Source organism: Triticum dicoccoides, chromosome 5B (assembly GCF_002162155.2).
Source record: "Triticum dicoccoides isolate Atlit2015 ecotype Zavitan chromosome 5B, WEW_v2.0, whole genome shotgun sequence".
NCBI classification, from domain to species: domain Eukaryota; kingdom Viridiplantae; phylum Streptophyta; class Magnoliopsida; order Poales; family Poaceae; genus Triticum; species Triticum dicoccoides.
Window position 1 is genome coordinate 275,883,428 of NC_041389.1, and position 14,237 is coordinate 275,897,664.

Below are 14,237 nucleotides of genomic sequence, written 5' to 3' on the forward strand. Positions count from 1 at the left end.
GCAAAAATGTGTGTGCTTAGATAATCTTTCTAGCATTTGATCAATAAAAGGTAGAGGGTAATGATCTTTTCTCGTTGCTTTGTTTAATTTTCTAAAATCAATTACCCTTCTATAGCCTGTGACAATTCTGTGTGGAATAAGTTCATTCTTATCATTAGGAACAACAGTAATACCTACCTTCTTAGGGACACAATGAACATGACTTACCCATCTACTATCAGCTATATATAGGATAGATTATACCTGCTTCCAGAAGTTTCAATATTTCCATTCTTACCACTTCTTTCATGTTCGGATTTAACCGACGTTGGTGATCAACAACGGGTTTAGCATCAGGTTCCATATTAATCTTGTGCTGGCATAGAGTGGGACTAATGCCCTTAAGATCATCAAGAGTATATCCAATAGCAGCTTTGTGCTTCCTTAGAACTTTCAATAATCTTTCTTCTTCATGTTCCGAAAGGTTAGCACTAATAATAACATGATATATCTTTTTCTCATCAAGATAAGCATATTTGAAAGTCTGGCAATTGTTTTAATTCAAACACAGGATCACCTTTAGGTGGAGGAGGACCTCCTAGAGTTTCAATAGGCAGATTGTGTTTAAGCAGAAGTTGTTGTTCGAACAAGATTCTATCTATTTCATTTCTTTTACACATATGCAAATTATTTTCATGGTCTAGCAAATATTGTTCTAAGGGATCAGTAGGAGGTACAACAATAGAAGCAAGACTAATAATTTCATCCTATCTTTCTTATGAGGTTTTCTACTAAACTTAGAGAAATTAAACTCATGAGATTCATCACCAAATCTAACACCGATAATTTGTTTCTCACAATCTATTTTAGCATTAACGGTGTTCAAGAAAGGTCTACCAAAGATAATGGGACAAAAGTCATCTTATGGGGAACCAAGAACAAGAAAATCAATAGGGTATTTTATTTTCCCACACAAGACTTCAACATCTCTAACAATCCCAATTGGTGATATAGTATCTCTATTGGCAAGCTTAATAGTAACATCTATGTCTTCTATTTCAGCGGGTGCTATATCATTCATAATTTCTTGATATAAGGAAAAAGGAATATCACTCATGCTAGCACCTAAGTCACATAGACCATGATAACAGTGATCTTCTATCTTAACTGAGACAACATGCATGCGAACAACAGGTCTATGTTTATCTTTTTCATTGGGTTTGGCAATTCTAGCAGCTTTAGCACAGAAGTAAATAACATGCCCATCAATATTATCGACCAAGAGATCTTTAACCATAGCAACACTAGGTTCCACTTTGATTTGTTCAGCTAGTTTAGGTGTTCTAATATAACTTCTGTTGACCATAGTTGAAACTTTACCATGTTCCTTCGTCCTAACAGGGAAAGGGGGTTTATCAATATAAGCAGTGGGAACAACTGGATCAACATTATAAATGATAGTTTCTTCTTTAGCTTTTATCGGTTCTTTAATTTCTTCTTTAGTTGGTGGGTGATATTTAAACCACTTCTCCTTAGAGAGATCAACATGAGTAGCAAAAGATTCACAAAAGGAGGCTACTATCTCAGATTCAAGTCCATATTTAGTGTTAAACTTTTGAAAAGCACCGATATTCATAAAAGATTTAACACAATCAAACTTAGGCTCAATACTTGACTCTTTACCTTCGTCGAGTTCCCAGTCTTCAGGGTTGCGTTTAATTCCTTCTAAAAGATCCCACCGGAATTCAGTAGTCTTCTTCATAAAATAACGAGTACAAGAAGTATCGAGTATGGATTGATCATTACGAGAAAGCCGAACATAAAAATTCTGAATAATAATTTCTCTTGAGAGCTCATGATTGGGGCATGAATATAACATTGACTTAAGCCTCCCCCAAGCTAGAGCGATACTTTGTCTTTCACGAGGCCAAAAATTATATATATATATATAATTCCGACCATGATGAACTAGATGCATAGGATAATTTTTTTGATGGAATTCCAATTTCAACCGATTCCAGTTCCAAGATCCAATATCATCGCATAGCCTATACCATGTCAATGCATTTCCCTTCAAAGATAAAGGGAAAACCTTCTTCTTAGCTTCATCTCCGGGTAAACCTGCAAGCTTAAACAATCCACAAATTTCATCCACATATATCAAGTGCATAACAGGATGTTCAGTTCCATCTCTTGTATAAGGATTAGCTAGCAGTGGTTCTACCATACCCGAAGGAATTTCATATTCAATATTTTCAGTAGGTGCATTAGGTTGAGGGGAAACTGATTGTCGTTCCGGTCGAGGTGAAGATACCCCGAACAAACCCCTCAAAGGATTGTTTTCCATAGTAACAAGTGATAGTAAATTTCAGCATGTAGTAATAATTTTTCCTTACCAATTTCCACTTACCAAGAGCGCTTCACTCCCCGGCAACAGCGCCAGGAAATAGCCTTGATGACCCACAAGTATATGGGATCAATTGTAGCCCTTTTCGATAAGTAAGAGTGTCGAACGCAACGAGGAGCAGAAGAAAATGACAAGTGGTTTTCAGCAAGGTAATGTCTGCAAGTGCTGAAATTGTAATTAACAGAGTAGTTTGATAGCAAGATAATTTGTAACGAGCAAGTAACGGTAGTAGTAACAAAATTTCAGCAAGGTAGCCCAATCCTTTTGAGGCAAAGGACAGGCCAAAATGGTCTCTTATGATAAGCAAAGTGCTCTTGAGGGTACACGGGAATTTCATCTAGTCACTTTCATCATGTTGGCTCAATTCGTGTTCGCTACTTTGATAATTTGATATGTGGATGGACCGGTGCTTAGGTGTTGTTCTTACTTGAACAAACCTCCTACTTATGATTAACCCCCTCACAAGCATCGCAACTACAAGAAAAGTATTAAGAATAGATTCTAACCATAGCATTAAACTTTTGTATTCAATCGGTCCCTTACGGAATAGCGCATAAACTAGGGTTTAAGCTTCTGTCAATCTTGCAACCCATCATCTGATAACTACTGCACAATGCATTCCCTTAGGCCCAAATATGGTGAAGTGTCATGTATTCGACGTTCACATGACACCACTAAGGGAATCACAACATACATATCATCAAAATATCAAACACATATCAAGTTCACATGATTACTTGCAACATGATTTCTCCCGTGACCTCAAGAAAAAAAGTAACTACTCACAAATGATAATCATGCTCAAGATCAGAGGGGTATTAAATAGCATAATGGATCTGAACATATAATCTTCCGCCAAATAAACCATATAGTAATCAACTACAAGATGTAATCAACACTACTAATCACCCACAAGCACCAATCTATAGTTCCGGTACAAAGATTGAACACAAGAGATGAACTAGGGTTTGAGAGGAGATGGTGTTGTTGAAGATGTTGATGGAGATAGCCCTCCCCAAGATGGGAGATTTGTTGGTGATGATGATGATGATGATTTCCCCCTCCGGGAGGGAAGTTCCGCCGATGGAATCGCTCCGCCGGAGGGCAAAAGTGCTCCTGCCCAGGTCCCGCCTCGAGACAGCGGCGCTTCATCTCAAAAGTCCTCTCCTTATTTTTCTAGGTCAAAATGACTTATGTACCAGAAGAGGGGCACCGGAGGTGGGCCTGGATGAGCACAACCCACAAGGGCGCGCCTGGGGGCCCAGGCGTGCCCTGGTGTCTTGTGCTCATCAGGGTGGCCCCCTCCGGTACTTATTTGCTCCAGTATTTCTTATTTATTCCAAAAAAAATCCTAGTGAAGTTTTAGCTTATTTGGAGTTGTGAAGAATAGGTAGCTTGGCATAGCTTTTTCAGGTCCAGATTTCCAGCTGCCAGAATTCTCCTCTTTTGTGTGTACCTTACATATTATGAGAGAAAAGGCATTAGATTTACTCCAAAAAGCATTATTATGCAATAAAACAACATAAATAACAGTAGGTAAACATGATGCAAAATGGACATATCAGTGACTTGAAGAAACCCTTCCAACATTTGAGCACATGCAATTTGTGTTTTCGACATAATGCATTGATCAAATTTACACGTAAGGGTGGACCGGGAGGCTCCAGAGAAGCCTTTCGGTCTAAGAGTACACAAAACTAACGAGCCGCAACTACCAAGAGACATGCAGCTCACAGGCACGCGAAGGATACACTTGATGTGTTGTGGTGTGTCTGTGTGTGTGTAGACTATAGACACACACACACGTGAATCATCATGACAGGCTAGAAAAAGACATAGTAAAGTGGTCTGAGATCTGTAAACCTAAAGACCAAGGAGGCCTTTGGGTTATTTCGTCCAGGCGGATGAATATTGCCCTCCTCTCCAAATGGCTTTGGCGGATTCAGACCGTTGAGGGCGGCCTGTGGCTTGAGATTATCCGCGCGAAGTACCTTCGCGGGCAGCCACTCGCATTCGTTCCTAGGACTGGCGGGTCCCAGTTCTGGCAATCGGTGATCCGTCTGATGCCGGTTTTGTGCATTGGGACCTCCATTAAAGTAGGTACCGGATCCGACACCCTGTTCTGGCTAGATCGATGGACAGAGTCCCGTCCCTTTGCGGAGCGCTTTCATGCGCTGTTCGCGATCTGCATCCGCCCACAGCTCTCTGTGGCTGTGGCCTTAGCTGACCTGGGCGCTATTGCCTTCCGCCGTACCTTCGGGGTGGTGGAACTTGCGCAATGGGATGAATTGCTTGCGTGTATTGCCATCCACCCTCCCTCCCTGGAACCTAATTCACTATCTTGGCATCTCGAGTCAAGTGGCAGATTCTCGACTAGATCCTTATATCAGGCGATTATCCCCACGCCTGGCCCGGTGGAACTATCGGTGCTTTGGGAAATCAAACTCCCCTTGAAAATCCACGTATTCCTCTGGCAATGGGTTCGCGGCCACCTACCTTCGGGTACGGAGGTCCGCAAACGTAATGGCCCCGGGGGTGGCCTCTGCCCCATTTGTTTGGTACCAGAAGATTGCAACCACATCTTCTTCCGGTGCCCTGCGGCGCAGTTCCTATGGAGCTGCTTTCGGGAGGTGGTTGGTGGCAATTGGTGCCACGACAACCTCCCAGACTTATTTGGGGAGGTTCTTAGGCTCCCTGGTCCTAGCCGCCCCCCATGTGGGTGGCTTTGGGTACCCAAGCATGGACCCTCTGGTGTAACTGTAATAAACTAGTCATTGAACGCGTGATTTCTTGCCGTGTGACTGATGCGATCTACAAAATGTGTGGCTTCTTACAGCTTTGCAGACCGCTTAACAAGCGGAGAGATCGGGACGCCATCGACTTCATCATAGCTGGTCTTCGTTCTTCGGCGTCGGCATTTGCGCCTCCTCCGCCACCACCACCACCACCACAACCTCCCGAGCCGGATTAGCTTCTTTTTAGCTTTGTTTGGGGCTTGTCTTGCTGTGCCCCCAGCGTGACTTTGACTTGATTGTACTTTGTACTGTTATGTTGGATGCTTGGTTCGTTGCTTTATAATATAAAGCGGGGAAAAACCCTTTTTCTTAAAGACATAGTCAAAGATAATAGAAGACAATCCAGCATTTTGACGGGAGAGTCATCATGGACCGACTACAAAAATAAAGGTCCGTGAAAGTACCTACACCACTGACAGGTCACCTCTCAGTGAAATACCATGGCTGACACCTTGACTCATCGCTTATTTTCTATTCCCTCCGAATACAAGGGTCATCTATTTTGAAAGGGAAGAAGTATATATTAGCCCATCTGTGATAACTATCTAGTCAAGGCTTCACCGACATATCGCTGATGCGAATTTCATGGTCGGTCAATGATGAGCCTCACCTTTGACCAGTGCACGCTGACCGGTCAGTGATGAGGGGTTAGTATTGTTTGCACCTATAGTTGGATATCGAATTCTTCATGATTCTATGGTAGCTTACACGTTGTCAAACCATTGATGATTTAATTTACTGCCTTTGATTTTATTCTAATGGATGTATAGTTGCTTTTAAAATTGTTTTTTTTCCAGTGGAAATACTTAAGAAGTTTCATGTCCGCTATCATTTTTGAAGGTTGTCTGTTTTAGTCTCACATGAGAGGAAAACTTTGTTTTCGCCACTCTAGTTTTTGTTCGCTTTAGTTATGCTATTCTAGAATTTGACATCTCACTTTTCCTACACTTAGATTTTGACAATACATCACAAATGTCATTCCGTGACAATAGCAATAATGTTTAATTTCACTTTTGCTAGTCTTAGCTTTTGACAATGTATCATAATTGCAATTCTGGAAATTTTGCTTTTGTCATGGAATGACAATTGTGATTATTATCAAAAGCTAAGAGTGACAAAAGTGAAAAGTCAAATTCTGGAGTGGCATAAGCAAAATTGTCAAAAGTTCGAGCGGCAAAAACAAAGTTTTCCCGAGAGGAAGATAGGAAAATCTTCATTCATTGAATTGTTTTTAATTATATTCAAAAACGGATTTCTCGTGGTCAAATGATAAAGTGGACGATTGATCATACATAAATCTTTGTTGTAATTTGTGGGTGCATACAGAGTTGTTGGGAGGATCAGGGCGAGGTGTGGGGGTTGGACTCCACTTGCAATAGCATTAGCACCTACCTAATCGCCGATATTCCTTTTCGAAGAAAAAGGAAATCGCCGATATGTTGGACCACACGACGATGCATGCAAGCCACAGTGCAGGAGGAAATAGTATCGTTGAACAATGACTTGGGGTTTCAGTTCAGTGCCAGCCGGAAGACCGATATTTATGCTTAATTTAACTGTGAGTGCAGATAGAACAGTACGGTAGGTATGGACTGACATGCTGTTGTTGCAATATTCCAACCGAAGTTTCTAGACCACCTTATTTATTTTCGAGAACATTAGACAATTGGTCCCAGTGTCCTTTCAAAAATACATGTTACAAAATGACTTCGGTTTCAGTTCAGTGCTCACACGCACACTTACGTCTGAAGTTTTCTTCAGACATACTCAACATGTTTGGAAGGACAAGACAAACGCAGCAATCTCAATAGAAATTTGGAAACAAATTTTATTATTTCAGTCCATGTTCGTCGTTTTAACCGAAAGGAACCATTGAAAAAGAAAAGAAAAACCATGAAAGAAAAAGCATGGAAATGCAAAGATCGGGAACAAGGACTCTCAAGGATGGTTCAAATCTTCAATCCTGTGGATGCAGCATCTGAGGCTGGAACATCACTTGTCCTTGGTTGGGTAGGAGGCCATCTTGTTGATGCCGCAGAGGCCCTCGCCGTTGCTGGTGCCCCTCTTCATCCTGATGTAACCCTTCTCGCCCCAGTCCGCACCCCACGAGTTCCTCACGATGATGTAGTCGTGGCCCTTCCCCTTGTCCGACCCGTACCCGACCGCCGCCACGCCGTGATCTAGCTGCGCGCCGCAAGGACCATCGAAAACCCCCTGCAACAACCAAGAAAGGAAATGGTTTCATATCCCAACTTCTTTTCAAAGATTGAAATCCAACGTGAGGTGACAACATGTGATGTGGGGCCACACGGCAGGCCACATGGCAGTGACACGTTGGATGGTGTTTTCCGTTGCTAGAAAGAGTGACACGTTGGATGGCTGTGTGCATCCTCTAGGCCGGAGCACTCCCATTTTCGAAAGAAAAAGAAAGATGATATGCTTACCCCGCTGTAGAACTGGAAGTGCCTGCCGGAGGCCTCGATGGCGACGGAGACGGGCTGGTGAGCGAGAGCCTTGATCAGCGCCTGCCCGTCATTGGCGGGCACGTCCTCGAAGCCGCTGATCGTCACTGCCTCGGACTCTGCCTTCTTACCGTCGCCGCAGCTGCCTTCTTCCATGAGGTAGGGGTACGCCTCCTCGGTGTGCAGCCCGCCACTGGATGCGATGTAGGAGAAGGCGTAGTCCATCAAGCCGCCATTGCAGCCGCTGTTGCCATCGACACTGCAGTCGATCAGCTCCTGCTCCGACAGCGCGGTCAGGTTGCCTGTCACGATGGCGTTGATCCCTTCCACCGCCGCGACCGTCGAGAAGGCCCAGCAGCTGCCGCACTGCCCCTGGTTCTTCACCTCTGTCACCGCGCCCTTCTTCCTCCAGTCCACAGACTTGGGCAGGTCGCTGGCGCTCACGTCCTCGTACCTGAAGCTCCGGCTGCTGCCCCGACGAGCCGGAGCAGCATTGAGGCCGAGGTAGGCGGCCTTGAACTCGTCGTTGGTGAGGTCGGCAAACTCGTTGAGGCCGAGCCAGTAGCTGGTCACTTCCCGGTTGATCTTGTCGATGTGCTTCAGGTTGTCCTTGAACACCTCAAACTTGTGCAGCTTCTCCTCGAAGCTCGCGTACGCCTTCTGGTGCTTGGCCAGCCACTTCTCAAACAGCTCGACAAGTCTGTCGTTGGACGACAGGTCCTCCTCCGAGTAGCCGACAATGGAGAAGTCACTGTTGCGAGCCACACACACGCCGACACAGAGGAGGAGAAGAGCACCCGAAAGCTTCAGCAAATGCCGAGGAGAAGCCATGGTTGATGCCTGGAATGGAAGTGTTGGCGGTCGGTTGGTTGCAGGATGGAGGATAGGATGCATGTATTTGTAGTCTCAGTTTGGGCATGCCATTGAATTGCTTCAAAGCAAAGTCAAACGGAGAAAAGATAAGATGCACCATTGAGTATTTTTCTGGATCATGCCAAGGCTTTAAGCTTTGATTCTGACGGCGAGACTTCGCTTCCAAGCATGTACGCTAGGTTCAGAGTGAGCACCTCTTTCTGTTTGTGGTGCCTGCAAAAAAGTTTGGAGGAAATCTTAGTGCTTCTGGACCTCACTGAAAGCAAAATCTTAGTGCATATACCTAAAGAAGAAGAACGTGTATGCAACCTGATGGGTGAACTATCAGTGTGAAGAGGTTGTCATGAGTCTTTTCCATGGAAATGTTTCTTGTCTCAGCAAGCTGAAAATAGTAACGTACAATGTTTTCTACCATGTGTTCACCAGATTGCTTCAGAAAAGTAGTCATGTGCCTTTGCTTAAAAAATATGTACCTTCTGAAAGAAAGTAAGGAAATGTTATCTCCTCGTGACTACACTTGCTACTTGGAGTAAAAGAGGGGCATCTGGTCATCATACTGTGTCATGTGCATACAGCGACATCATTTTGTGACATACTCATTTCTCTTTTTAGACCACATAAAAAGCCAAAGCAAGCTAATGCATGCAAGGTAATTCTTTTGTTGGTTGCTTTTAGCTTTGCAGGAACATATTTCTTTGATGCACAATGTTGTATAAACATTCAGGAAAAGGCATAAACTGATCTTCTGCTGGTATTAGTTTGCTGTCAAGCAGTTCAACATGTGTATATCTATACCCTTGGTTATCCATCACGTCATCTATACTATGTATAACTTTTCTTGTGGATCCGCTGATGATACGCTTGGGTGCCGGATCTTCATGAATTGGTGGAGTGATTGTATGAATATGAATTTCAATATGGATTTGTAGTGTGACTACGTTCTTGTTGCTCATGTGTGATCATGTTACAACTTTATCTGTATGTTATGTCATTGGTTCAGCCAGATTACATTTCTTTTGAGATCGCCTGATGGACCATTACGTAATGTATTAGTTTTGATTGTGATGAAGTGTAACTTAAACTTCAAACTATGTTTGAATTTTAGTGTGCCAAAATCTTAAGGTGAGCAAACAACCTATGATCTTGAAGGACCAGAAATCTGAACGGCAGTGCACTTAGGCATTTCTTACTTTTTGCCCGTATCAACACACGGATATTTTGCTAGTGTATGGTAAGAGTGTCTGTGGCAAACTCCAGCGATCATACTGGGATGCTGATCTATATCAGTATTCTTCCCACACTACATCCCGCTGACAACCTTCAGCATCTTGTACCTCAATGACTTCTAGGAGTTGAGGACTTGTCTAGGACTGAAAGTAAATATGTGGATACATGGGGGTCACCAAAACTAATGCAAAGTTATACGGTATCCCTCAACAACAAAAAAGAGCACATGATTTGGTGGTTCACATTAAACTACATTGAAAATCAGGCATCACCAGCAAAGATGGGAGCAGAGTAAACAGAAAGAAGCATAAACATCACAAGTGTATCTTTTAGCAAGGACATTGTTCCAAACTATGTCAAACTTTTGTATTAACATGATATCTGCAAACTCGAAATTAGCACGAAAAACATGTCAGTTTCACCACTATGACCTAGACGGTTGGATCCCATCTATCCAATGTTCAAATGCATCACAGTGGCACCTGGCAACTATTATACATCCTTGACATTGCAATCAAGTACCCTTCACCTTATTCATACATTCCACAAACAATGGTAGTCCAAGCACTAACTACTAGCTTCGTCAAACGGCAGGAGTGTCTGGACTACAGATTCCATGGTTGGCCTCTTGTTTCTATCTTCCTGCAAGCAGGAAACAGCCAACTTGATCATTGTTCTTGCTTGGACATAGCTGAATCGTCCACCCAATTCAGGGTCAACAAATTCATTAATCGATGATTCTTCATGTCCTCCCAGTTTATCAGCAAGCACCCTGACAAGCTTCTGCAGCATGCTATGCACCTCTGCACCTGAACCTACAGCCATCTCTGAAACTCTTGTCCCAGATAAAAGCTCAAGCAAAACAACTCCGTAACTATAAACATCGACTTTCGCCGTGATTGGGAGGCTTGAAACCCACTCAGGAGCTATGTAACCTATCGTTCCTCGCACCTGCGACAAGTTCTGTGTGGCTCCGCCTCTGTTTAGCAACTTTGCCAACCCAAAGTCAGTGATCTTAGGCTCAAAGTTTGTGTCCAACAATATATTCTCAGGTTTCACATCACAATGGATGACCCATTCTAAGCACTCATGGTGAAGATAGGCCAATCCTTTCGCGACACCCAATGCGATATTAAACCTTTGCTTCCAGTCCAACACGACAGTTTTTTGGTCATTGAACAAAATGTTTGCCAGGGATCCGTTCTCCACGTACTCACAAACCAACAGCCTGTGTGATCCTTCTGAGCAAAACCCCCATATTCTGGCCAAATTCATGTGGTAGATCCTCCCAATTACGCTCAGCTCAGCTTGAAACTCTTCCTTGCCTCGACTTACATTTTCCAGCTTCTTCACAGCCACTGGCCTTTCATCTTCTAGGACACCTTTATACACAGTGCCTGAGCTTCCCCTTCCTAGCTCAACTCTGAACTTTCTTGTTGCCTCAACAAGCTCTCTGTAACTGTATCTTCGAAAATGGCTAGTCATCATCCTGTAACCTTCCTCAGCAGCCCACATTTCTGATGGCCTCATCTCTCTTCTCAAGACAAAGAACCATGCGAATGTTATGAAAGAAACCTCAAAAACAAAAATTGCAACTATGAAACTGTAGAAGTACAACCAATTTAATTCTTCATCTCCAGTTTTGTGCAAATCTGGAAATGGATATCTGATTCCTCTGCTCATCTGATTGCAGTCGAGACGAGGAGGCGCAGGATCCAATACATTGGACTGAGGAATAGGTGTATCTGAAACATTCAACCTGGCAGGAAGTTTGAGATATATTGTTCACACGCTGGGTGTCGCGCAGCTCTTTCCATTGAAAAGAAGAGCTTTCGGGTAGCATGACCCTGCACCTTGCTGGTATTGAAAGCCTTTGCAGGTGCAGTCACTGATGCAACTGTTCCTACAAGTCTCAAAGGAAACTCCCAGAAGGCGCTTCTGATCAGATCCCCAGAAATCCGTGTGCGGGAGTTTCACAAACTTCATAGGTTCCTGATCATGACATGGTATGTTGAAACTAGCCGTGCAGCCTTGGGTCCAGTTACCCGGGTTGGTCATCACATAACCCGGTGGGCATGAACACGTTGGTTCAGGCGAGTAATGACAGATTCCATTCTGACCGCATATACCATGGATAGTACAAGGTTGGGAGATTGCTACCATTGAAACTGACCACACCCCATCTGAGTCGTTCAGGCTGTACAGCCGGAGATTACCATCAGGGTCAAGAGTTAGCCTTCTCCTAATCCCTGGCGCTGCATCAGAGGCCTTAAGTAGCACTCCATCAGCAAAATCACTAGATGCAAGGATCCCATTATTGTCTAGAATTGCCAATCTAGTACTGTTATACCGGCTTCTGTTATTTTCGTACACACTGTTATCAGGGTTTGGCCAGTATATATCCGAAACCTCGGGAACATCATATATAAGTGACAGCACTGATATATCATTGAAACGGAAGATGTAGTTACCAGGAGCACGCGACTGGGTTGTTGGGACCAACTTTGTCGCAGCCGTGATGCACTGGGCTGGTAGGAGCGTGTCTGTCGGTGAATCGAAACTTTGCCATATTATCGTACCACTGGTGTTCTTCATTACGAGATTCCCAGTGTCCAGCAGCTGAACATGCTGAACATTTCTGTGGGAGTTTCCATCATCATCAGCTTGCCACACAACCGCGTCATCGTAATCTGTGAGGACCATGTTGCCATCCTTGTGCAAGGTCAGGGCTGACCTCCTGGAGTGGACGGGGCGGTCGCGGTTCGCACTCCAGACGACGGTCTTGTTGGCTGCCTTGGAGTACCATATTGAGAAGGTGAAGGCGTTGTCATAGACGCCGTAGAAGCCACAGGAGAAGCTGCCATCCGGTGATTGCAGGATTTCACTTTGGTAGGCTTCAACGGCGAGGGAGGTTCCCGGTCGCAGTATGTCTCGATTCGCAGCGCTCGAGACTAACGTGAAAAAGGAGAGAAGGGAGACAGTGGCAAGGTGTGTTGGAAGAGCAGGAACCATGGTTGCAGAGGTAGGAGCCCCAACTGACGGCCTGAACAAGTACCACTCGTCTATTTAAGGTGAGTTTCTGTCTCAATCCTAAAAGGAAAATATCAATCCAAAGTGAAATTCATGCTGCTACAGGGTTTCAACTCCTTAAACATCTAAAAGTTCCAGGGCTGTAATCATGCCAGTGCCTTTGCCTCACAGCCTCACAGGCAGTCCAAGTCAGACTTGCACGCACCGGAGCTAGCCCTGGTAGAGAGTGACACATTTGACCAGATAATCAAAACACTATGCCAGCGTCAAAATCACCAATGAAGGCGGGTTCCCGCGTATCCATTACAGCTGGCTGATTGATGCTTCGATGGTGACTTTGACTTATCTGCATTTGAACATTCAAAGGAACTGACCATGCATCAGGCCTGGATGGTCACTTTCAGGGAACTGATGCCCACGCTCTAGCCCACATAATAGAATCTGCAGCTTCCAGGAATGGAGGCAGTTGACTAATGCCACGTTGGGGGTCCAATATGCCCAATAGAGGGCTCGATTTGGTTTATCAATATTCGGTCAAAACAACTTTTCTGCAGCTAAACTAATAAAACGAGTTTCTAAATAAGCACCTAACAAGCTAGCGAGGGTTCAATTAAGTTTGTCATGCAAACGATACCCAACGCACACAATCTAGAGAGTACGATAAATTAGTTAGAGGCATATGGTGGCATACAATTCGACTGCCCGTACAAGAATAAGAATGTTGATCATGTTAGTTTATGTCATGCTTATAAGACCGGAGGAGAATAAAAGCAAATCATCAGCTATGAAATTGATTGTCCAGATCCTCCATTCGGCTGATGAAGCTAGAAGTACAATGAAGCAACGCTCTCGTAATAAAGTTCATGTTTGATCTGTAGACACTTATATTTGGCTATTTTATATACTGTAACACAAAGCAAGAAGTTGGTTCTTCTTTCCCAATGATAATCTTCTGCGATGTTTTGTGGCACGTGATCATATGGTGCCCATTAGTCTAATTGATGACATAATTCATGACGAGAGACGTTGCAAGAAAAACGAGAGAAAGAAAAGAGAGGGACCTTAACCCTCGTAGTCAATTCATCGAGCAGGACGCGTGCAGGATGGCCGAAACGAGCTCCATCCACCACTGTCCCCTGTACCGCGCTCTTGCGTGAGAAGGGCGGAGGAAGAGAGCGGCCATGTCTCGGTGGTCAGGGGAACTCTTGTATCTGGTAAGGACCAGCGCAACGTGCCGCCGCAGGCGCACGGCGACGTTGGTCGGTCAAGCCGGCCGGCGGGAGGAGGGGTATGAACAAGCAAAGGGACGGTTCTTTCCCGAACTCTAAACGCAGGAGGAGGCGCGCGCGACGCCTCTCAGCCGTTGGATCGAGGTGGAAGCCGTATCCGCACCGCCCGTCCTTCCTACGCGATGGCCCCAAGGGTTTATCAATATTCTCAGTCAAAAATCAGGTCTGCTCCTCC

At 44.4% G+C, this 14,237-nt stretch overlaps 1 protein-coding gene and 1 pseudogene across 1 annotated transcript; both read right to left on the reverse strand.

The window, feature by feature from the left end:
• Nucleotides 1-6,985: 6,985 nt before the first annotated feature.
• On the reverse strand, nt 6,986-13,979 carry LOC119308390 (cysteine protease XCP1-like). The gene is made up of 3 exons (XM_037584514.1): nt 13,835-13,979; nt 7,626-8,729; nt 6,986-7,395 (listed from the first exon to the last, which is right to left on the reverse strand). The coding sequence occupies exons 2-3, from the start codon at nt 8,535-8,537 to the stop codon at nt 7,174-7,176; spliced, it is 1,134 nt and encodes a 377-aa protein (XP_037440411.1). The 5' UTR covers nt 8,538-8,729; nt 13,835-13,979; the 3' UTR covers nt 6,986-7,173.
• LOC119308389 lies at nt 10,042-12,807 on the reverse strand (annotated as a pseudogene).
• Nucleotides 13,980-14,237: the final 258 nt, after the last annotated feature.

What these genes read in the sequence shown, in the direction of transcription:
- LOC119308390 (XM_037584514.1), bottom strand. Translation starts at nt 8,537, where the DNA reads ATGCATCCTATCCTCCATCCTGCAACCAACCGACCGCCAACACTTCCA. An exon ending in ACTTCCAGTTCTACAGCGGG is followed by an intron (nt 7,396 to 7,625) that starts GTAAGCATATCA and finishes TGGTTGTTGCAG; the next exon opens with GGGGTTTTCGATGGTCCTTG.